At 44.7% G+C, this 24,018-nt stretch overlaps 1 protein-coding gene across 3 annotated transcripts in view; it reads right to left on the bottom strand.

The window, feature by feature from the left end:
- Positions 1 to 3,848: 3,848 nt before the first annotated feature.
- PLCG2 (phospholipase C gamma 2) overlaps positions 3,849 to 24,018 on the bottom strand; it is a 142,020-nt gene continuing 121,850 nt past the window's right edge. For 2 of the 3 annotated variants that reach the window (XM_032326245.1, XM_032326247.1), the window contains 2 exons: positions 5,528 to 5,712; positions 3,849 to 4,803 (listed from right to left, as the gene is read on the bottom strand). In XM_032326245.1, coding sequence (XP_032182136.1) covers positions 4,761 to 4,803; positions 5,528 to 5,712 — 228 coding nt within the window. In that variant the 3' untranslated portion in view covers positions 3,849 to 4,760. The other variant, XM_032326248.1, reaches the window with a different exon arrangement.

Genomic DNA, 24,018 nt, shown 5'->3' with positions numbered 1-24,018 from the left:
GGGGGGGTTCGATCCCGGGACCCTGAAACCATGACCCAAGACCATGACCCCAGCCAAAGGCAGAGGCTTAACCCACTGAGCCACCCAGGCACCCCAGTATTTATTGTTTTATATGGGAGCAAAAAAGTAATTTGTATTTAAACACACACACACACACACACACACACACACACACACAATTCTAGGCAGATTGCTGTATTGATTTAGACCAAATCTTTATTTTTAAAAAATGGGATATAGCCATTTAATTTTCACATGAACAGTAGTCAATGTTTGTGTGACTCGTTCACATGATTTTCTAGGTAACAAAATCACACAGTTTATACAAAAAATAAATTAAGCTTTAACAATGAAACACAAGTTTACAAATGCAGCTTTTTAAGGCCTATTGAGAAGTTAAGAAATGAGGGAATTTCTGAAAGACAGGGTCATGGTGGAACCTGATTCTTCAAGAAGGTACTTCAGAGAGGACAGAGCCTAAGAGAAATCACCGAGTGTTTTTCAAATGTCAATTTTGTCATTCTGCATATTTCTTAACTTATTTATTAACTTTCCATTGACTAGAGTATGGCCTTTTAGGGTTGTCTCCAAAAAAGTGAGGAGTCACCCAAGTTGAAAGTTAATTTCTTTCTTTCTTTGTTTTTTAAGTCCGCTTCGTGCCCAGCGTTGGGCTTGAACTCACAACCCTGAGCTCAAGACCTAAACTGAGATCATGAGCTGGACACTTAACTGACTGAGCCTGATGCCCTGAAAATTAACTTTATCCATTTTAAATTTGTTAAAAGGATTGGGGCTCCTTTTAGCCATGCTTCTTGGTTTCAAGTGCAGCTCACCCCTTAGATCAACCACCTTAAAATTTAACGCTCAGAGACCTCTTCAGTGCATTTTGAAAATCTGAGTATTCCTCTGAACATTTCTAAATTGATGTCTAAAATTTTCATCGTAAATCACTGCAAAGGATCCAAGTTGCCAGCGTGTTGTAGATACTGCATCTTTAAATAAAATGGTTACGTTCCTCTTCACGTTTAGCCTAGAGGTTCTCAGTAGGATAGCTGAGACAGTATCGCCCTCCTAACAGAGCCCATGAATAAGGCAATTTTTGATGGTAGAAAATACCACCTTTTTCCCTTTTACTCCTTGAATGTGTATTTTTATTCTACTTCCCTTCAAAATTTTAGCCTGTTGATTTTTGGCTTTTATATCGTTTCTTTGCAGATCTGTAACACAGTTCTAGGATAGCCTATCAGTCGTAAGGCTTTAGGTGTTTGAAACTTTCTTCTGGACTGAACTCGATCAGTAAAACTAATACAGTACAAATTGTAATAACCAAACATAGCGAAATTTCATTGGCAATGTATCACTCAATGTGCTGAAGAAAACTTCTGCCCTGGGTTATTTCAGCTCTCTGCCAATGAACGTGTCCTTGGTTAGCATGATCACAGTATCCTTTCTTTTCTCCCTTGGCAATTTTATGTAGGGAAGTATGGCTGGTCTTTGTTCAAGGAGACAGGGAGACAGGAACAGAAGGCATTTCTGTGATAGCGTGATAGCTGAATTCTTCCAAGCCCTTCAGAATTACATGCTAAAATACCAAGAAATCTCAGGTGTTCCTTTAACTTTCTTGAAATCAAAAGAATTGAGAGCCACTGGAACAGCAGAAGGATTTGTACCTGATCGGTAAGAGGCTTTCACATTTCAGGCACTTGTATTTTAAATTTTATACCTCGGGTCATGCCCTGTAGTTTCAGACTGATTCTGGGGGAAAGAGCATTTTCTTTTGTAAGGGGTGAAAAAGGCGTTTCCTGAGGCTTATGAGTCTTAAGAAAGAGTCAAGTAGGAAGATAAGGATCTTAAAATTGACCCCCTCAAAATATTGGAGCCCTTTGTATTCCTTACAAAGCTGTGGTAGACAGTTGGGGGGTAAGGCTGACCCGATTTGAAGACCACTGGCCTTGGTGGCTTAAGGTCAGATTTTATTTAACTAAGTCCCAAAGTATATCAAATATTAGATTCTGCTGCCTGGCCGCCTTTTTACCTTTTCAGTCATCTCTTCACCCAAAACAGAGCCTCCAACTCAAGACCCTGAGATCAAGACTTGCTGGCTCTTCCCCCCTCACTTACGCTCCACTGCACACCAGTCCCATGAGCTAGACACCCCTTGGCGAGAGAATTCAGAGATCTACTTTGGGAAAGGGGATAGTCTACCCCTCTCTGAACTGTGCACATTAGGATATCCACGTTTCACAACAGAGAAACTGTTTAACTTGTACAACCTGAATTTCTCAAGCTCCAGTGACGTAAGCAGGCCCATGCCTTTATTTTTCCATGTGAAAAAAACCTACAGAGAAAGCGTTAATGAAGACAGAGTGACACGGGCCCAGTCATGGTTCGGATCTGCTATGCTGCTGCCGTCTCTCAAGATGTTCCTGTCACTGTTTTGCTTGGCCTGAATTGCACTTATCCCATGATTGTTAAGCCACAATCTCAGCTGAATATTTATGCTTAGTTATGGGGCATCCGGGCAGACTGTGGGAAGAGTAGGGATATCACCTGTGTCCTTCCCTTTCCCTCTTTCCTGAGAGAATGCTAGTAACCACCTTCTCTGTTAGAGTCCTGTGTTCCCCTGTTAAGGAGAGAATGAGTGAGCCAAAGCAAATACTCCCTAATGGTGGATTTAAGTCTCTGTAGCACCTAGAAGGAGAAAGTGACAGGGAGTGTTCTTCCCAGCCACATTTATGGTTTAACCCCCACTGCCCCCAGTGCCTGCTTTTTCTCTGCATAGGTGTGGCTAGGTGTGGCTTTTACACAGTAGCAGCTGAAAAAAATGCATAGTTTTTGTCTTCAGTGCCACCCCATCTTAATTTCTTTGCTACACCAGCAGAAAATCCATTTTAAGCAGGAAGGGGATCTAGGCTTTAGCTCTTGGACTTTAAAGTGGAGTGAAGGGGAAAGGTTTAGATCTTTTACTCACCCCTTGAGCTGAAAACGGGAGGAATGAGAGCAGCACCTGAGCTCTACATGTAGAGGTAATGATGGAGGCAAAAAGAAGTCTGGCGGTAGGGCTGGGCGTGCAATAGTTAGGCTCCAGTGGCCACCCAGCCAGCGGGGAATGGGGCACTGCGACGGAGTCAGCACTCGGCTCGGTGTCTTTGCTTCTCACCGCTATTCAAGGCTGCTTTAAACATTTGCCACCATCAGGAACATTCGCTCAGTCGCTGACTGCCAAATAAAACAGCAACTCTGGTCCGAAGATTAAGTAATGTCGCAAGGAAACAGCTCACCTAGTCAGACTGCAGTCACCTGTACTCCTGGCTTCAGGGAGGGTCAAGCCCACTTCTTTCAGGAGCACGTGGATAAGTTCCAAGAGGCAGTCATTGGTCCCCCCCACCCCCGCCTAAAATTTTTTTCTTTACATGGTGCCCCTAACCTTGGGCACAGTGTCTTGTGTACGGAGGTGTTTAAAAACTGTGGAATGCGGGCCTAAGGCCTCTTGATCACACACAGCTTGGCTGGTTCTAATGGACTTCCCAGCAATAATGCAGACCTGCTAAGTCCCGGGGAACCAGGGGAGGGTGGAAGGGGTTTCTAGGGTCCAGTTCCAAGCAGTCAATCCACGGGGGCTTCCTGCTCATTTGTCATCCTGACGCAGTCATGGTTGCCACCCCCCCCCAAGTCGGTTCTCCGTTCCCTCTGACCAAGTCGGGCCTCTGCGGAGTCCTGCCCTCAGCCCACGCTCCCCTCGCCGTAGGACGCCTCACGCTGCACAGGTCACACAGCTGTGTCAGTGTCCAGCTGCAGAGGAATGTCCTCTTGTCCTAGGTGGGTCTGCCCCTTCGGGCATGGCTGTCGATGGGATTTATTTTTTCTTTTTTTTTTTTTAGTTTGCTGAGGCTTAAGGCTTAGCTCGCTGCTCCAGAAAATGGGGTGACCCGGGGGGAGCTGAACGGTGATGACCTTTTTAAATCAGTCTATGACCTCTCGTCTGCAGAGAGCTGCCCACGCAGGGCCTCTCCACGGGCCTCTCCACACACCCAGCTCCTGAGTGGGCAGAGCCAGGGGTAAGAGGCTGGCGGGGACTTTGGGTGGCTCTCTGGCCCTTTGGATGGACTTTCTAAATAAAAGTCCCCCCCCCCCACCGCCAACGGCAGTCACAGAGCGAGTGTCTGCCGTGGACTGGCAGGTTTCCTCCTGAGCCACCGCATCCCCCGCCCACCTTGCAGGCAAGGCCCGCTGACCCCGGCCGGGCAGCCCGCAGGGACAGCAGCCAGGGGCAGGCTCCCCTTGGGCCCTGGGGAGGCCAATGGCCTTAACTGTGGAATCCTTTGCCTTTTAGTTAAAATCCTTTTCAGAAGCTACTGAGTCCGGTCCTTAGAGATCAGGCTCCTCCCCCGTGGAAGTCAGCTCCCCGGGTCTTTAGCGGGAACGGGCTGCTGTTCCCAGGGCGGGGCGTGCACGGGAGGGTAACGGAGCGAGACTTTCACTGCTTTTATTCAAGGAGGTTTGGAACAGGAGAGGCCAAAAACGAGGGGCACGTTTCTACGGTCCTCTATAGAAAATATAAGTTAGACTGTCCACGATGAAAAACTGACAGGAAATAAGCCCAACTCCTCCCAGTGTGACCTTGAGAAATGTCCTCTTGGCACCAGGCTTGAGGGGAGGATGACCTCAGAGATGAGTGTGTTCCCAGGACGGGAAGAGAGGACGTTCTCCCGCACGTGTGCACACGCACGCGTGACACCCTTGCTCGCGGACCCCGGCTCCTAGGAGTAAAACCTGCTGTTGCTGACTCTCTTCTCTCTCAACCTGCAAGCAGACACATTTCACCGTCGTGCATTAGGCTCAGACACGGGCCGTGGGCCAAACAGTACAAACTGGGGCCACTGGGACCCGGGGCTGGCTGGTAGAGGGCTGAGGGTCGCAGAGGTGGGCCCCCCAAGCCAGGGAACGTCTCCGAATCTCCGTGCGCTCACTGGGCCATTGCACTGGGCTCCCTGCTACTCTGCAGGCTACAGTGTGGACAAAATGAGCACGAAGGGAAGGGGTCTACACTGTTCCCCCCTGGAGTCTGCTCTCACAGGTCAGACTAGTTCTGTTGAGCCGGGCTGTCTGGCACACTGCAGGGCCCTGGGTGGACCTGGCTGCCCCCACCCCCTGCCCCGACCCCATTCCTTCCGTAGCACAACCAGAAGCATCCCTTGGAGGCCAGGGAGTGGGTTCTGCCCCAATCTAGAACCACTGGATGGTGGGAACCGGACAAGGCTCTTGAGAAGGTAGAGGTCATGGTTTATTTTCACTCTTGTATCGAAGTGTCCTCCTAGTGGTGACAGTTTGGCTTAGGGAAGGTGCAGATACTTGAGAAATAAATAAGCTGGAGGTTTATTTATAGAGCAAAGAGACCAGCATCGAGGGATCAGTCAAGGGATTTCTAGACACGGGGACTTCCCCAAAGCCTGGCCCCCGGCGTCCAACACCTCTGCTTGCGGGAGCTAGACCTGGGCATCTGCGGGTGGGGCAGGGACCAGCCTACCTCCGGTTGCACTTCTCCTGGTACAGCTGGAGCTGGTTCTCGTTGACATTGAACTCCTTAACGAGGGCGTCCCGGTTGGCATTGCGCAAGTTCTGGTGCGTGTCGTACAGAAAGAGCTGATTGTTTAGTTCTTCCTGCCGCCTTCGCAGCTGGCGGCAGGAGGAGTAGAGCTCCTCTTCGCTCTCCTGGAGGGGGACAACAGCCACATAGGGACCGTGCGGGGCTCCGCATCTTCACAGCAGGAGGGAGCGGAGCAGGGGGCAGAAGCTTTGCAACCGGGATTATCCCCCAAAAGGCTGGGCGCATTTTAACCAAAGATGAAACTCCCAATTATTTATTCCATTGGAAGCAAGCAGTTTAAAAAGCCCTGGTCCCCAGTGAAGGGTAGCTTTAATGGGAGACACTGAGAGAACCACATTGCCCACTAGGTCTGCATTTTTATTCTCCGTCCCCTTCTGCTCCTCACCCAAACATAAAGAGTCTAAGAAGCTATGTGCTTAGAGTAGAACACAACAGGGAAGGGCGGGGAGCAGCTTAATGGGAGAGAAAGGGAAGCAGGAGCCAGCAGGACCTTAACAGGCCAGTTCGCCCACTACAACACATATGAACCTTGGAAACATCATTTAAGTTAAAGAAGCCAGTTCCAAAAGACCACACACGTTGATTCCTTTGATTCCTTCTCTATGAAATGTCCACAACAGGTGAATTCATGCAGACAGAGAAGTAGTGGCTGCCTGGGCTGGGGGTGGACAGAGCTAATGAGCAAGACTTTCTTTTTTGGGTGGCGAACATGTTCTAAAGTGGATCATGGTGATGGTTGCACAGCTCTGAATGTGCCAAAAACCACTTAACAGTACATCTTAAGTGGGTGAGTTACATTGTATTTGAATTATCTCAAAGCTGTTACTCCATCCCCTCCAAACCAAGCTAGCGTAGGTTACGCCCCCCAGAGGTGACACGCAACTCAGTTCTAGCCAGTAATGATGTGTTACCCCCTCCCCACCACCTGTGAGCATGTGACCCAAGCCAAGCCAATTCCATGAGAGTTTGGTTGGTGCTCTTTTTAGGGAAAACAAATTTAAAAAGTTTCTTTTCTTGGGGTTCAGCTGAAAGAGCAGTAAATGTTTCTAGTTGCTAGTGGTCCCTTTGCTATCACGTAGAGAAAGTTGGGAATGAAGTTAAAAGAGAGGGAAATAGAGCCACTGGGTGAGCACCTGGATCCAGCCAAGACTGAAGCAAGACCAGTCCATAAACTCTGCAGTTGTCTTACGCAAAATATTCCCTCCAATATGGTAAGAAAAAAAAATTGGGATTTCAGCATGGGAGAAAGAGGATGTTTTACTCTATTTTTTTTTTAACTTAAATTTTTACTTGAAGGATAGCTGACCTACACTATTAGTTTCAGTTGTACAACTAGGGATTTGGCAATTGCAGACATCATGAAATGCTTACCATAGTAAGTGTAGTTACCATCTGTCACCATACAAAGTTATTTCAATATTGACTGCATTCCCTCTGCTGTACTTTTCATTCCCATGATTTATCATTGAAAGTGTGTACGTCTTAACCCCCTTCCGCTGTTTTGCAAATCCTCCCACCACCCCTCATCCGCTTTGGCAACCACTAGTTTTCTGTATCTGAGTCTATTTCTGTTTGGTTAATCTGTTTTGGTTTTCAGATTCTACATCTAAGTGAAATCCGGTAGTATTTGTCCTTCTCTAACTGATGTCATGTAACATAATACCCTCTAGGTCCATCCATGTTGCTGCAAATGGCAAGATTTTATTCTTTTTAAAGGCTGAGTAATATTCCATTGTATGTGCATCACATTTTCTTTTTCCATTCATCTATCACTAGACTCTAAGGTTGCTTCCCTGTCTTGGCTGTTGTATACAGTGCTACAGTAAACACAGGGGTGTGTGTATCTTTTTGAATTAGTGTTTTCATTTTCTTTTGGTAAATACTCAGAAGTAGAATTACTGGGTTGTATGGTATTTCTAGTTTAAGAAGTTTCTAGAAACCTCCATCCTCTTTCCACAGTGGCTTCACAAACTGACATTCCTCCCAACAGTGAATGAGGTTTCCTTTTTCTCCACACCCTTGCCAACATGTGCTATTTCTGCTTTTCCATACTGGTCGTTCTGACAGGTGTAAGGTGGAATATCTCATTATGGTTTTGACTTTTATTTCCCTGATGAGTGATTTGGGCATCTTCTCATGTGTCTGTTGGCCATCTGTATGTCTTCTTTGGAAAAATGTCTGTTTGGTCCTCTGCCCATTTTTTAATCAGATTGGTTTGTTTGTTTTTGGTGTTGGGTTGTATGAATTCAGTAGGTTGCCTTTTCATGTTGTTGATGATTTCCTTTGCTGTGAGAAAAGCGTTTTAGTATGATGTAGTATGCCCACTTGTTTATTTTTGCTTTTGTTTTTCTTGCCTGAGGAGACGGATCCAGAGAAGCATTGTTAAGGCCAGTGTCCAAAGAGTTTACCACCTGTATTTTCTTCTCAAAGTTCTGTGGTTTCAGGTCTTACATTTAGGTCTTTAATTCATTTTGAGGTGTGTGTGTGTGTGTATGTGTGTGTGTGTGTGTGTATGGTTTCATTCTTTTCCAGGTAGCCATCCCGTTTTCTGAACAGCATTTATTGAAAAGACTGCCTTTTCCCCACTGTATATCACTGCCTCCTTTCTCATAGACTCATTGACCGTATAAGTGGGGGGTTATTTCTGCACTCTCCATTCTGTTCCGTTGATCTGTGTTTTTGTGCCAGTACCGCGTTGTTTTGATTACTGTAGTCTGTAGTATATCCATAAATTTGGAATTGTGGTACCTCCAGCCTTGTTCTCTCCCAACACTGCTTTGGCTGTTCTTCTGTGATTCCATGCAAGTTTGAGGATTATTCAACTTTTGTGAAAAATGCTGCTGGTATGTTGATAAGGATTTCAGGGAATCTGTAGATTGCCTTGGGTAATACGGATATGTTAACGATATCCTGCCAATCCATGAGCATGGTATAACTTCTAATTATGTCATCTTCAGTTTCTTGCATCAGTATCTTACAGTTTTCAGAGTACAGGTATTTCACCTCCTTGGTTAAATTTATTTCTAGGTACTTGATTCTTTATGATGCAATTGTGGACAGGATGTTTTCTTTTATTTCTCTTTCTGCTAACTCATTATTAGTGTACAGAAACAGGACAAACTTCTGTATGTTAACTTTGTATCCTGCAGCTTAATTCATTTGTTAGTTATAATGGCTTTTTGTGTGTGTGTGAAGTTCTTAGGATTTTTCTATATATAGTATTGTGTCATCTGCAAAGTTTTACTTCTTCCTTACCAATCTGGTTTCTTTCTTTCTTTCTTTCTTTCTTTTTTTTTTTTTTTTTTTTTTTTTTTTTTTTTTTTTTTGTCTTGTCTCACTGCTGTGGCTAGGACTTCCAATAGTATGTTGAATAAGAGTGGACACCCTTACCTTGTTCTTGATCTTAGAAGAAAAGCTTTTAGGGATGCCTGGATGGCCCAGTGGGTTAAAGCCTCTGCCTTTGGCTCAGGTCATGATCTCAGGGTCCTGGGATCAAGCCCTGCATTGGACTGTCTGCTCAATGGGGAGCCTGCTTCCCCCTCTCTGCCTGCCTCTCTGCCTACTTGTGATCTCTCTCTCTCTCTCTCTCTCTGTCAAATAAATAAATAAAATCTTTTTTTTAAATAAAAAAAAGAAGAAAAGCTTTTAGTTTTTCACTGTTGAGTATGATGTTAGCTCTTGGTTTGTCAAATGCAGCCTTTCTTACTTTGAGTTATGTTCCCTCTATACCCACTTTGAGAGTTTTTATGATAAACAGATGTTGCATTTTGACAAATGTTTTTCCTGCATCTATTGAGATGGTGTTTATCCTTTGTCTTATTAGTGTGGTATATACTTTGATTTGTGGAAAATGAACATTCTTGCTCTCCTGAAATAAGCTCCCCTTGATGGTGGTGAATGGTGCTTGTGTTGTTGAATTCACTTTGCTACTATGTTGCTGAGGATTTTTCCATCTATGTTTATCAGGGATAAATTTGGTGTATAATTTTCTTTGTGGGTGTGTGTGTCTAGTTTTGGTATCAGTATAATGCTAGCCTCATAGAATGAATTTTGAATCATTATTTCCTCTTCTGTTTTTGGAATAGTTTGAGAAAGATAGGTTTCTAACTCTTCTTTATAAGTGTTTGGTAGAAGGACGTCTGGGCAGCTCAGTTAGTGAAGCATCTGCCTTTGGCTCAGGTCATGATCCCAGGGTCCTGGAATCAAGTGCCACATCTAATTTTCTCTCTCTCAAATAAATAAAATCGTCAAAAAAATAAAAATAAAAATAAATACTTGGTAGAATTTACCTGTGAAGCCATCTGGTCCTGAGCTTTTGTTTGTTGTGAGTTTTTTGATCATTGATTTGATTTCCTTACTAGTCTATTTTTTTCTTATTCAGTCTTGGAAGATTGTATGTTTCTAGGAATTAATCCATTTCTTCTAGGTTGCCCAGCTTGCTGGTGTATAATTTTTGTAGCAGTCTTTTATAATCCTTTATATTTCTGTGGTATCAGTTGTAACTTTTCCTGCATCTGTTTGAAGTCCCCTTTGATTTCAGGTCCGATGAGTCTGACTAAAGGTTTATCAATTTTATCTTTTCAAAAAAAAAAAAAAACCAGCCTTTAGTTCCACTGACTTCTTTTTGTAGACTCTATTTCATTTAATTCCATTCTGATTTTATTACTTCCTTGTTTCTACAAACTTTACGCTTTGTTTTTTGTTCTTCCTCTAGTTCCTTTAAGTAGAAGTAGATTGTTTGAGGGGTTTTTTTTGTTTGTTTCTTGAGGTAGGTCTGTATTTCCATAAACTTTGCTCTGAAAACTGCTTTTCCTGCATCCCAAAGATTTCAAAATGTTGCATTTCCATTTTCATTTGTCTCACGTGTTTTCTGATTTCCTCGTTGACCCACTGTTATTTAGTATCATGTTAGTTTCCTTGTTTTTCTCCAGTTTTTTAAATAATTGATTTCTAGTTTTAGACCATTGTGGTTGGAAAAGATGTTGAATATGATTTCAGTTTTCTTAAATTTAATGACACTTGTTTTGTGGCCTACAGTGTGACCTGTCCTGGAGGTTGTTCCATGTGTCCCTGAAAAGAATGTATATTCTGCTGGTTTGGGATGGAATGTTCTGTATATATCTGGTCTAATGTGTCACTCAAAATCACGGTTTCCTTTCTGATTTTATGTCTGGATAATCTCTCCATTGACTTAAGTGACATGTTTAAGTCCCCTCCTATTATTTTATTGTCCATTTCTCCCTTTATGTATTCAGGTGCCCCTACATTGGGTTCATAGATTTTACAACAGCTGTATCCTCTGACTGGATTGAGCCCTTTATCGTTATATAACATCTTCGCCTCTTGTTACACCTTTTTTTTTTAATCTTTTTTTTTTTTAAGATATAAGTATTGCTGCTGCAACTTTTTATTTCACTTCCACTTGCATGGAATATTTTCCATCCCCCCACTTTCAGCGTTTATAGGTCCAAAGTGAGTTTCTTGGAGGCAACATATAGATGGCAACATCAGAGATAGAACATTTAGTCCGTTGACATTTAACATAATTACTGATAGGCATATACTTATGGCCATTTTGTTCATTGTTTCCTAAATGTTTTTGTAGTTCGTGTTCCTTTCTTCTTTTACTCTTTCAGGATTTGATGACTTTCTTTAGTGTTACGCTTGGATTCGTCTCTGGTTTTTGTGTATCTATTATAGGTTCTTGGTTCTATAGGTTCTTGACTACCTCAAGGGTCACATATGATATCCTGTGGATACAGCAGCCTGTACTAAGCTGATGATCTCTTTAGTGCGAACCAAAGTTTGAACAGCCTCAAAGTACTACATTTTTACTCTCTTGCTTCACATTTTCTGTATAAGGCATCACATTTTACATCTTCTTCTTTTGTGTCCCTTAACTAATTTCCGTCCACATAACTGATTTTACTACTTTTGTCTTTTAACCTTTGTACGAGCTTCATAAGTGATTGATCTCCTACCTTTATGTTTGCTTTTACCAGAGAAATTTTTTCCTTGCATAATTTACTACTAGTTATGGGCCTTTCTTTTTGACTGAATTAAGTCCCTTTAATGTTTCTTGTGAGACTGGCTTAGCAGTGATAAACTCCTTTAACTTTAGTCTGGGAAACTCTCCTTCAATTCTACATATCTTGCCAGGTGGAGTATTATTGGTTGTAAGGTTTTTGTTGTGTTCTGTTTTGTTTTTTCCTTTCAGCACTCTGAATATATCCTACCACTCCCTTTTGGTCTGCAAAATTTCTGCTGAAAACAATCAGCTGATAGCCATTTTGGGGGGTTCCCTTGTATGTAACTATTTGCTTTTCTCTTGATTTTAAAATTTTATTTTTATCTTTACTCTTTGACATTTTAATTATTATGTGTCTTGATGTGAACTTGGGTTCATCTTATTTGGGACTCTGTTTCCTGGATGTGGACGTGTTTCCTTCTCTTCCTTAGCAAAGTTTTCAGCCCCTCTCTCTTCTTTCTGGGACCCCTATAATGTGAAAGTATAGAATACTTGATGTTTCCCAAAGGTCCCTTCACCTGTCGTCATTATTTTTTTATTCTTTTTGCTGTTTAGCTTGGACACTGCCCACTGTCCCACTGTCCCACCCGGATACTTCCCACTGCTTCGTCTTCCAGATCACTGATCTGCCCTACAGCCTTCACCCTGCTTTTGAGTCCCTCTAGTGTCCTTTTAAGTTACTGCACTCAATGCTGACTGGTTCTTCTTTATATTTTCTGTCTCTGTTAAAATTCTGAGTTCACCCAAGTCTGGTGAGCATCTTTATGACCATTACTTTAAACTCTTAACTAGGTAGATTATGAATCTTCATCTCATTTAGTTCTTTTTCTAAGGTTTTATCCTGTTCTTTCATTTGTAACATAGTCCTCTGTCTCGTTTTGTTTGTCTGTGGATTGGCAGCTCCTGGTCTTCAAAGCAGTGGCTTTATGTCGATGTCCTGTGGAGCCCAGTAGTGCAACGGCCCCTGGTCACAAGAACCAGGAATTCCAGGCGGGTGTCTCATGTAGGTTGTGTATGCCCCTCTATGGTGATTGGGCCTACCTCTCCCTCCGCAGGAGTCACTGTGGAGGGGCTCTGGTCTTGACCTGCTGTGAGGGGATGGGGTGGTGGTCTGCAGGAGAATGCTAGTAGGGTGAATGGCACTAGCAAAGTAGATGGAGAGTGTCGGAACCGGCCGCCCCCAGCATCCTGCCCCGCTCGGCAGAAGGAGGGCAAGGCACATGGCACCTGCCCACACTTCCATTCCTAGAGAAAACTCCTACGGCCCCCTGACCCTCCAGCACATGGCCCGAAATTGGTAACTCCTTCACGTGTCACCTGGATGCTTTAAGACTGCTGCCTCTGTGCTGGGTCTTGGACGGAGTGATAGAGCCCCACGGCCCTGTGAGCGTGGAGTCTCAGTTTCCTCTGGCCCACTGGCTCTCATGGAGTTCAGCTGCACTTTGATTTTCAAAGCCAGACTGGGGGCTCATCTTCCCAGGGCAGGTCCCCAGGGCTAGGCGATCCTGATGTGGGACTGGATTCCCTTGCTCTTCAGGGAACATCTCTGCACTGTGATGTTCCTCCCGCTTGTGGGTCCTTGCCCTGTGGGGGCAGGAGCCCAACCTTGTCTCTGCCCCTCTGACCCTTCTTGCTGTGGCTTTTTCTTAGGTCTTTAGCGGAGGACAGTTGGCTGTGCTGGACTTCGGGGTCATTTTCAGAGTGTGTGTCATTATCTGTAGATGTTGTCTCAGTGTGTCTGTGGGAGGAGATGAGCTCAGGATCCTCCTAGTCTGCCCTCTGCTGACTCTGATGGAAAAGATTGCTGCTGCGGAGATCAGTCTGTCGGTCACTCTTACTGATAGAGTAGTTCAAGTGAGGCGCCAGCGCTACGGAAATGTGCCATCAGTATTCGTGAATGGGTTTCTCTTTCATTTATTTTTACAAGAAAGCAGACTCTGACCATACCTTGCCCTGCAATTTTTTTTTCCCACCTTAACAACCTAACAAAACATTGTGGACATCCCCCAGGACAACACAAGTGTGACTTGGGAGAGGGGGAGGGCATGGCAAAGGTTACTCTGGCCCCGTGCAGAGGTGCAGAGGGAGAGGAGGAAGATGCACAGTCCTTGTCCTTGTGACTATACTGAAGTTTATGTCTTTTCTCAAGGAAACCAGCTTTCCTTCCTCCTAGGAATAAAGCAGAGGGACTCCTGGGTGGCTCAGTCTGTTAAGCATCCAGCTCGGTTTCAGCTCAGGTTGTGATCTCAGGGCGCTGATTTTGAGCCCCGTGTCAGACCCCGTGATCAGCACAGAGTCTGTTCAAGATTCTCTCTCCCTTTCCTTCTGCCCCTCCCACTTGTGCTCTCTCTCTCTCAAATGAAATCTTAAATGCAGTTTCTGCTCTTTTTTTTAAGTCTTAGTCCTGTACTACAAATGATCTCTCTTAACCTTCTCACTACCTAGAATAAAACCACTTCTGTTGGTTTCATTCATAATGACTTCTGTTCAGGTTAAGTTCAAAATCCATGTTCTCTATGAACACACCTGCACTTCCAGACCTTGATCTCATTTTTCTGAACCCCAAAGCATTTACAGCATGTTATAAAAGCCAGCACTCAGTATTCCGTAACAAACATTTAAAGAGGGATGTAGCAACATAGACACGGTTTAATGAATAACTGTAAACACCTGTGGAGATGCCAGAGGAGGAAACCGAAGGTTGTCTGCCCTGCGCACCCTTCCTGATCGAGACTCCCTCATTCCCTCTTAGAACTTTGGGATTGTCATGTCCTGGTTTTCTTGTGAGTCTGAGTTTTCACATAAAATTCAGCTTTTTCCAAGCCTCCAGTTATTTTTCTTTGTTTTAATGAAGATTTTATTTGAGAGAGAGAGAGCGGGTGTGCACATGAGCGGGGTGAAGGGGGCAGAAGGAAAAGAAGCAAACCCCCCGCCGAGCAGGGAGCCCAACATAGGGCTCGATCCCAGGACCCTGGGATCATGACCTGAGCCGAAGGCAGACGCTTAACCAGACGGAGCCCCCCCAGCACCTCCTACAGTTACTTGTTTTCTAACTGAGGTTACTAATTTCAGTGGTCACCATTGCTTTGTGCTTTGTAGTCCTTCTTGCCTACAGAAGGACTTTAGTAGCTCTTTTTTAGCAAAGGTTTATTAGTACTAAATTACCTATCCCTGTAGGTCTGAAAACTACCTGCATTTTGCCCTCCCTGTTGAACAGTTGATTATTAGGATCCAGAATGTCTAGACGTACAGCTTTCTGTCTTAAGTGTTGTGAAGCCAGCCCTTAGTCTGTAGAGGGGAGGGCTTGTGGTCTGCCAGTCCTTCACAGAATCCTTTATAGGTAACCTGCTTTTTCGTTTTTATAATTTTCTCTTTACTCTGGTATTCTGCACATTCACTGGGATGTGTCTTATGTGCACGTGTACACGTGCATAACAAAATTTGAAAGCAAATTCCCGAACATAATCTTCACATTTACAGATTCTTTCCTTAACCATATCCATAACCATATCCATATCCTTAACCGTATCCATTCTGTAAGTGAATTTCCCACTTACTAAGCTTTAAAAAAAAAAAAAAAATGAAGATTTTCCAAACTGTATTCCTAGGATTTCTAACTGGCTCTCTCATTCCCCCGTAACAGTAAAAAAAACAGAAAGAAAGAAAGAAAGAAAAGCTGGTTCTTTTTGAAATGCAGATACTCAGCAGATTCTTTTTCTTTTTAAATTACTTCGTTTTTAGATTCACTGGGGGAATCCTCTTGCTTTTATATGTGTTAGCTCTGTTTTCCTTGAGGATCTTAAAATTTTAATGTGCAAGGTCATCCTGAATGGGGTTTCTTTCCTCCCCGAATCTGTACATTGGTATCTGGTTTCCTGCAGTTTTGTTGTTGGTTTTTAAAAAAATTATTTAAGTAATCTCTATACCCAAAGTGGGGCTCAAACTCAGGACTCTGAGATCAAGACTTGAGCCAGCCAGGGGCCCCCGTCTCTTCCTGAATGTTCTAAGTGGGGGACTCCCAGGGCAGGGCCAACAAAGGGCTAAGCTGATTGTTCAGAGCTCTAGGTCCCCAGGAATAGTAGGTATCCTGGCTACAGGACTGTGTCCACTTTTATCCCCAGTGCCTCCCACAGGCAGCTGATGGCTGGCCTGAGTCCTAAGGCATATGCCATTTCCTGTTTTCTGAAGCATGTTACAGGAGAGGAAGCTTTACCTAGCCCTGAATCATCTAATTGCGTATGGCCTTCAGCCCCCATTGCATTAGCATCCAAAAAGGATAGGAAATAAATGAATTAAATACTCAAACACAAGCAGCTGTGAAAAGAACAGGTCTAAAAGAAGCAGACTGAGTCAGTAAAGGTAATCCTAGAAATGGTAGGAATTTGTGAAATAAAAACCAAGATGATCATGAAAAGAATATGTATTTGTACTTGTTGTAAGGCTCTTATATCTCCAATTTTTATTCTAGAGACATATATATTTCCTATTACAGAAAATTATCCCATAAGGGAAAAGAAAAAAAAAAAAACTCGGAAGAGACTCCTTTTATCCTAGAAGAAAATGAGAAGGCTCTTATAACTGGTCCAGAAAGTCTGACAAATGAGGTCTTTAACATCTGTTAGGTGTAGTTAGTACTTATTCCAGTTCCATTCAAAATGTGCACAGTTCTGAGAAAGACGGCCTCCAAGTAATTGTTATGAAGTCGGTCAAACAAAACCGGATGGAAAACTACAGACTGTCCGTACAAAAGCCCTAAATAAAATACTAACGCCTGGGTCATGGAAGCGCGGCAAACTACCACCCTACTGTATTGAGCTCAGAAATTGTCCTTGCTGCTCTAAGAGGACTGTTTCACACGTCTTGCGCAGACCTCCCTGGTTTCAGCTAATGGCCTTACTTCTCGTTTTACGCGGAGCAGAGGAGGAAGTACGTAGGAGAGCTGCCCATCTCGGGTCTGTGTGCCATGTCCATTCTTTCCTGCTGGCCCCAGGGTCCCCTCTGCCCTGCACCAGCCTTCCCTTCTCTAATAAATGACTCCCAGCAGCAGCAAATCCATCTCACAAAGCTCTCCTTCAGCCCCCAGCCCCCTCCAGCTACTGAACCATCATGTCTCTTGTCACCTTCACAGCCAATGTCCTTGGATACGTCCTGTGCTCCCCAGTAATACATCAGCTACTCCTACTTTGGTTTTTAACATTTTAATTTCGTTTATTAATTATATAAGCACAAAGTTGAAAGTGAAGAAGCACTCTAAGGATTATTGGCCAACCCCCCCCAAAAAAAGTCCCAGCCTCCTCTTGTTCTCCACCCCCAGCTCTCATGATCCCTGCTCATCAAAATTGGGAATTTCTTTTTTTTTTTTTTTAATATTTTACTTATTTATTTGAGAGAGAGCTTGAGCAAGGAGGTCAGAGGGAGAGGCAGACTCCCCGTGGAGCTGGGAGCCCAATGCGGGACTTGATCCCCAGGACTCCAGGATCATGACCTCAGCTGAAGGCAGTCGCTTAACAAACTGAGCCACCCAGGTGCCCCAAAATTGGGAATTTCTTTTGATTATTGACAAAACAAAACAAAACTTAAAATGCAAAGTCTTGGTTTTTCAGATTTTAGGAATTATCTTTGGAGAGAAAGGTCTGTTTTCGCCGGTTCTCTTATGTTCCCCTATGGTGATATGTCCATTTGGGGAGGTAGGAGTTTGTTTATTGTGATTTTATTATTTCCACCTTGAACCCTTGCACCATCTGTAATCCTTTCTTTTAGGTGGATCTACGTATTTTTAAAACTTAGGGTCCTTGAAGTGTTGGAGAATATCTTCGTTAATAAACCGTATCTGGCCTGTGACAAGATCTTCATGGAGTTCTGTACCTTTTGGTGTTTTGTGGGTTTTTTTGTTTTGTTTTAATCCCCCACTGATGCTTTAATTTTTCATAAGATAAAATGAAGTCGTACTGCAAGTACAGAGAGTTCCCCCATATCTTTCATCACCCCCACTCTCCAGGGCTAAGGCCCCAAACACCCACAGGGCAATGAGCCAAACTAAGAAGTTCACTAGATCTCATTGGTTTTCACCGGCTTTTCCCCAGGGTCCAAGATCCCACATTGCCTGTCTCGCTGTATCTCCTTAGAGGCTTCCAGTCTGTGACCAACCCCCCCATCCTGTCATCTTTTAGGACCTTGACACTTTGGAAGAGGTTAGCCAGTAATTCTGTACCGTGTCCTACTATCTGGGTTTGGGGGTCTTCCCGTGATTTCTTTGTCTGGCATGGTGCAGCTCGGGCGGAAATGTCAAAGAAGTGATGTAGCCTTCTCAGGAGGTAGGTGATGTGGACATGGTGACCTTGATCACTTGGTTCATTCTCTTTCCAGTCAGTAAATATCTTGAAGGAAGATGCTTTGAGACTATGCAGATGTCCTATGTCTCCTCAAACTGCCACTAATTTTATGGCATCCCTTAGATCTTACCGGTAGCAATTACTGTAGTGTTGCAAAGGGGATTTCCTGTTTCTCTCATTCCCTTGTACATTTATCAACTGGAGGTCTTCTCTAAGGAAGAGCGGTCTCTTCCAATGCAAATGTGCATTTGTTTCTGTGTGTCTGTGTGTGTATATACACTTTAAAGTTATTGTATAGTGATACCTCTGATTCCCATCAAATAATTTTTGGAAGGGTTGGAATATATTTCTATTTGTTCAGGTGGTGTTTATAAGTTATATTCCTCTTTTAAAATGATTTTAAGTAATCTCTACACCCAGCATCGGGCCTGAATTTACAACCCTGAGATCGAGAGTTGTTTGCTTTCCCAACTGAGCCAGCCAGGGGCCCCATAAGCTGTACACTTTCCTCATTTAGATTTCACTAATGTGTTGTTACAGTTTTTTATCAGTATCAAGAATGAGGTTTCCTTTCTGCCCCTGCCTCTCACCCTACATTTCCAAGTGTTCTTTCTAGAATAAAGGGGTTAGACAATAAATACAAGACCAATAAAGATCAGTCCCCTTACAAGGGGAGTCTTTAAATATATAGACTTATTTGTGGATGGAGATAATCAGTATAAATTGTGAAGAGATAAAATTACTTTGTTTGACTGGTTACCTCTGTGGCATTTAGTGATTAATGTGTTGCCACTAGAAGTGTTGACCCAACCTTGCATTATATATTATAAACTACTCAGTTGTGATACATTGTTCTAGAAAACAGCTGGAAATGACTTGCTGTTTCTTGAAAGAATTATCTGGGACTCTTGAGGGGAAAAATAGGGAGAGGCGCACTACCGTCAGTGTTGACAGAGACTTCTGTAGCTTCAAGACATTGATGCAGTATTTCCATTTTTCTGTTGACCTCAGGGGGTTAACATTAGAATCATGTTCTTTAAATCCAGATGGAACTTAGCTATACAACCATCCAGATCTAATACCTGTTTTACCTGATAGATGTTCTAGTGCTAGAGGACTTCCTGAGTTTTCTACTGCTTCTTAAAACACTTTTGACCCGTGTACATTCTTCAAGGCAATCACCCATTGGCCCTAGTTTACAGATGTAAATTATTTTAGGGTTCACTCTCCTTCTCCATATTTTCTCTTCTATTGTGCCTGCTCTTAATTTGGCCTTCATGAGGCAGGCAGAGATTCATTTAATGGATCTTAATGAATCTGTTTTTTTCTTCTATGTTTTATGTGACATTCAGGTGGCTTTTACCTTTATTTTGTTCCTACCAACTTCTCTAATCGGTGTTTTAAAAAATTCCAAGATGAATAGTTAGTGTATGTTGTCTTCGGTCTTCTCTCGTTTTAAGGCAAGAATTTTCCTCTTCTCAATGTAGTATGGCATAAATATTTTACTGCTGTTTAGATAACCGTTTTCATTTTTTTTATCGAGGAATTGCTTTTCCAGTGGTGAACATTTGGGCTTTCTTTTATTATCTTCCAAATCTTACCGACTTAGGAAATCCTTCTCCCTCAAAATGTATTTAAGTTGTCTTTGTGACCAATTATGCTGTCTAGTTTTCTAAAGTTTCTGGGAAACAGAAGGAACCAGGGTATATTATCCACTGGTTGGATACAAAGGTGTTTATCTCTTAAATCAAGCTCGTTAACGTGGACTTGATCATCTGTCCTCGCTGATTTTTTTTAATCAAGTAATCTTTGTGGGCGCTTTTGTTTATAGACTCAGGGATGATGCTGTGTCCTAATTAAACCTCAAGGCCTCTTGCATACCTTTGTAAACCAAACTACCCTTCTGTACGGTTTCTCTTAATGATCTTAGAGACTTTTGATTGTAAGTTATACTTTTTTTTGAGAGAGAGAGAGAACAAGCAGTGGAAAGGGAGAGAGGGAGAGAAGCAGACTCCCCTGTTGAGCAGGAAGCCGACCACTCAGAGGTCATGACCCGAGCTGACGGTAGTTGCTTAATCTACTGAGCCGCCCAGGTGCCCTAAATTATACTTCGAGACTAATTTTTCCTTCCCAATTTCTTCCAGCAATTCTTCCACTCCTTGGCAGGGAGGGGTTGTTACCTTTGCTGGTGCAATACCCTGTTGGTTTTAGGCTTGTTTCTTGTAAAAACTGCAGTTAGATTTTCTAACTTTTCTAATGAGAGAATTCAGCCCATTCGCTAGATCAAGTTATGTTTCATCCCTTCCATTTTGATTACTGTACATTTTTCTTTCATTTTTTAAAAATTTTATCCCTTATTTTTATTCCCGGTCAACTTCCTGTTTGTTTTCTAATGGTCCTAATTAAGTTTCACATCCAAGTAGCAGAATTAGCTCTCCAACTTGCAGGATGCTTTATTTGCCAACTGGAAACCCCCAGGCATCAAAGTCAAAACTTTTTAGGATGCCTTTAGATATTTTCAGTTCCAGACTAGAAGAGAATTTCTCACAGTGTATTTCTGTTTCAGGAACGCTTGTATTCACCGACACAAAATCTTAATCAGACTTCGACTATAAAATGTAGCTGTACCGAGTTATTTCCCTTTCTTCCTCTAGGCTTTCCTGAGGTGTCCCTTGGGGGGTGGGGGAATGCAGATCTCAAAACTGTGCACGTCCACACCTGCATTTCTGTTGCCTTGACATGTGCGCGGCTGCAGACCGAGTTCTTCCGTCTTCCTAGGGCTGAAGAGGGCAAGTCTGCTTTTAGCTTTATTTTCTTCATAGATAACTCAGTACGTCGAGAAGTCCAGCTTTTTATTTATCCTTGGAATTCCAAACTTTGACAGGCCCCCCTCGGCTACTCTGGGCGTGCTTCCAGACCACCCCAGGAAAGCAAATACCACGATAAAGTGAGTCCATTGAATTGGTCTGACTTCCCAGCGCATCTGCCTTTTTATACCGAGCACTCTGCAGCGGTCTGTTAGTGTGCGATGACATGGTCTAAAAAAAAATGTACGTATCCTCATTGAAAAATACCTTGTTGCCCCCAAATGCTCCCCATGATGTGAGGTGCTCAGCCAGCCCATCTTTCTGCAGGGGAGGGTCCTGCCTCGATCTCGCCGCGGTCAGGGCGGCAGCTGCCGTGTCGGGGGCCGCGGCAAGTGTAAAGCCTCGGCTCCCCCCGCTGATTCCTTCCCCTGGAGCACACGGAGGCCGTCGGGGTCCTCTTACGCCAGAGTAATCCAGATGCGAACAGCAAGGATCGCCGTAACGGAAGTTTTACCGGAATGTGCCAGAGAGAGGAGTGAGCAAATGGTTTTGGAAAAATGGTGCCACTAGACTTGCCCAACACAGGGTTGCCCCAAAGTTTCACTTTGTTTAAAAAAAAAAAAAAATCCGTATCTGCCAGGCACGATAAAACAAGGATGCCTGTGCAAGAACGCAACTCGGGGTGTGGTGTGTTTTCTGTTCATCCCTCCAGGGACTCGAGTAGACCCTCGAGTAGCAGCAAATACGAGAAGGTTCCCTGCAGCGACTGTCATGGGTGGCACCTACCCACCTGCCCCGGCTGGCTCCAGGGCAGCGCGCAGGGAGGTCCTACGGCTATTCTCCGAGCCTGCTTCCCGGTGCTGCGACTCCAGCAGGGGAGCCGTTTCTTCAGGTTCTCTTTTGGGTCACTAATGCGGATCAATGTTGATGCACTGAATTTTTGGAGTCAAGGAATCTGGGTTTTGTTTCAAATTCCAGAAAGTCGTCTTTTCAGTGCTCTCCTGAGACGTTCCTGAAAATCTGTAGGACGTGCATGGCCGGGTTCTCTGAGGACGCTTCTAGGGCTCGGCTCCGGCTGCCGGCCGCGGGTGCCACCTGTTCACTGGGGTCTGTCGGCCGCTTACTGCCCTGGGCCGGGTTTTTTCTCGACCACGTACCGCTCGCAGTGTTTGGTCTGCTGAGTAGTCACATCGGGTTGGTGGGGGTTTGTGGCAGGCACAGGAGTCTCTGCTCCTTGGGGTCAGACTAGCAAAGGCTAGCTGCTGAGGCACAGGGAGGGTCTTCCCAGCTGTAGGGAAATCGTCACCATCCGCCAAAACCAGCACCAGCTCAGCTTCAGGGAGCTGCTCCCCCACTGGTCTCTAGAGCCTTCTGCAAAGGGCTTCACTGGTCTCTTCCAGCTGAGCCCACCCGCCCTGGTCTTTGCACCCCTCGGCACCCCCAAGCACGACCTGCCACAGGATCCGTCCTCAGAGCTCCCAGCTATTGTCCGCTTTGCCCGTCAACAATAACTAGGGTGCACAGTCCAGTTCTCACGCTCTGTCCCCCCATTCTTCTGAATCTCCCCAGTGGAAATCATTGGAATGGGAGCCTTTTTTCAGTTAATGGCAAGACTGGATAGACTACATCCACTTAAAAGAAACTACTTTCAGAGAACAAGTCCATATGCTTTCAAAAAGATGGTTTTTTTTTTTTTTTCCCTTCCTGATCTAGTAGTCCATTACTACATACCTAGCCCCAGGAAATGATTTTTAATCACAAAAAGGTTTATGAAGACCTTCATTATTTATAAAGTAAAAAACGGCCAACCCCCTTAATTGTCCATCACGAGGAGCATGGCTAAGGGGCTGCAGGACCCTCACCTGAAGAAACAGGCATTCACGGCTTTGGACATCATCACCTAGAGCAAGGCTTCAAGTCCTCTGGGAAGTAGGTAAAGGGCACCCGTTCTTGTGTCCTGTGCAAACCCAGCTGTGGATCTTTCGTGTGCAAAAAAGGAAAGCGGCCCGGATGCTCTCCGTGGTCGGGTACAGGTAGCCCACGGGGATTTCTCCTTCACCCGCCGCCGCCTCTGTTTTACTACTTCTCCAGTGTAGGAGAGAATCAAATGGTGTTGGAAAGATGCTTTGGAAACCACATGTACGGCTCCCAGGGCAGAGGACTGAGCGCCAATAAAGCAGTTGTGACATGTCAAAGGCCTCTTGAGAGGGAGCCCGAAGCGCTCACTGACAGTCTCCGGGAGCCCTCGACTCCCGCCGGCCCTCGCTGGATCAATTACTGCGTCAGAGGAGCCTGTTGTGAGGCCACTTACCAGTGTCTCCCTGGCAGGAGAGAGGAGACGGTGATAACTAAAACAAGGTCTGACCTTGGGCAAGGAGAAGGCCCAGGTGTACCCCACACCCCAGCTCGGCTCCCCAAAGACGCCACGTCACACTGTGGGGCCAAAACTCCAAATGACGCCTGTGAGCGCCTGAGGACCAGGTGACAGATGCGGAATTAAAGCTTAAAAACCATCAGCTGCCGTGAGGTTTGCACAGACTCAGACACCGTTTCTGCCAAAACTCCTTCAGAGAGCGGATCTGGGCACGTTCACGGTCCCCTTGGCACCCCCCACCCTCCCCTCTCTCCCTGCCGGGCTCCACGGGGGCAGCCCCCACCGCCCCCACCCAGAAGGTTCCTGCATGGAGGAAGTTACGTCTGGACAAATACATTTGCTTTTAAGTTTCTCTGCTGCTGGTGTTACCAAATTATTTATAACATTTCCAAGTTGTTTACAACAGCTTTGCAGAGCAATGTCTAGACCACTGCGGCCCCGTCCCCATCTGAAACCAAGTCTGTCACATCATTTTTCCATGAAATGCCTGCAGATGGGCTTTATGTGCACCGCGAGGAAACGCTGATTCCCTTCCCCAGGCAACAGAATCCCAGATCCTGCTGTGGCTCAGGGAGCGGTAAGCTTGACTAAGCCAGGGGTCTTCAAGCTTACTTGTTCCGAGTTTTCCAGGCTTACCATCCTGCTAAATACACTGATCCCGGGGCCGCCTGGGTGGCCCAGCCAGTTAAGTGTGTGCCTTCAGCTTGGGGCGTGGTCCAGGGGGTCCTGGGATCGGACCCTGCGTCGGGTTCCCTACTCAGCGCGGGGTCCGCTCTTCTCCCTCTGCCCTCCCCACTGTCCCTGCTCCTGGTCGGCCTCTCTCTCTCGCAAATATCCTCAAGAAAAAAATAAATAAATTAGTCCCATAT

Source organism: Mustela erminea, chromosome 19, assembly GCF_009829155.1.
Source record: "Mustela erminea isolate mMusErm1 chromosome 19, mMusErm1.Pri, whole genome shotgun sequence".
Lineage (NCBI taxonomy): Eukaryota > Metazoa > Chordata > Mammalia > Carnivora > Mustelidae > Mustela > Mustela erminea.
Note: the sequence above shows the minus strand (reverse complement) of the source record. Positions and strands in the feature narration are given on the sequence as shown.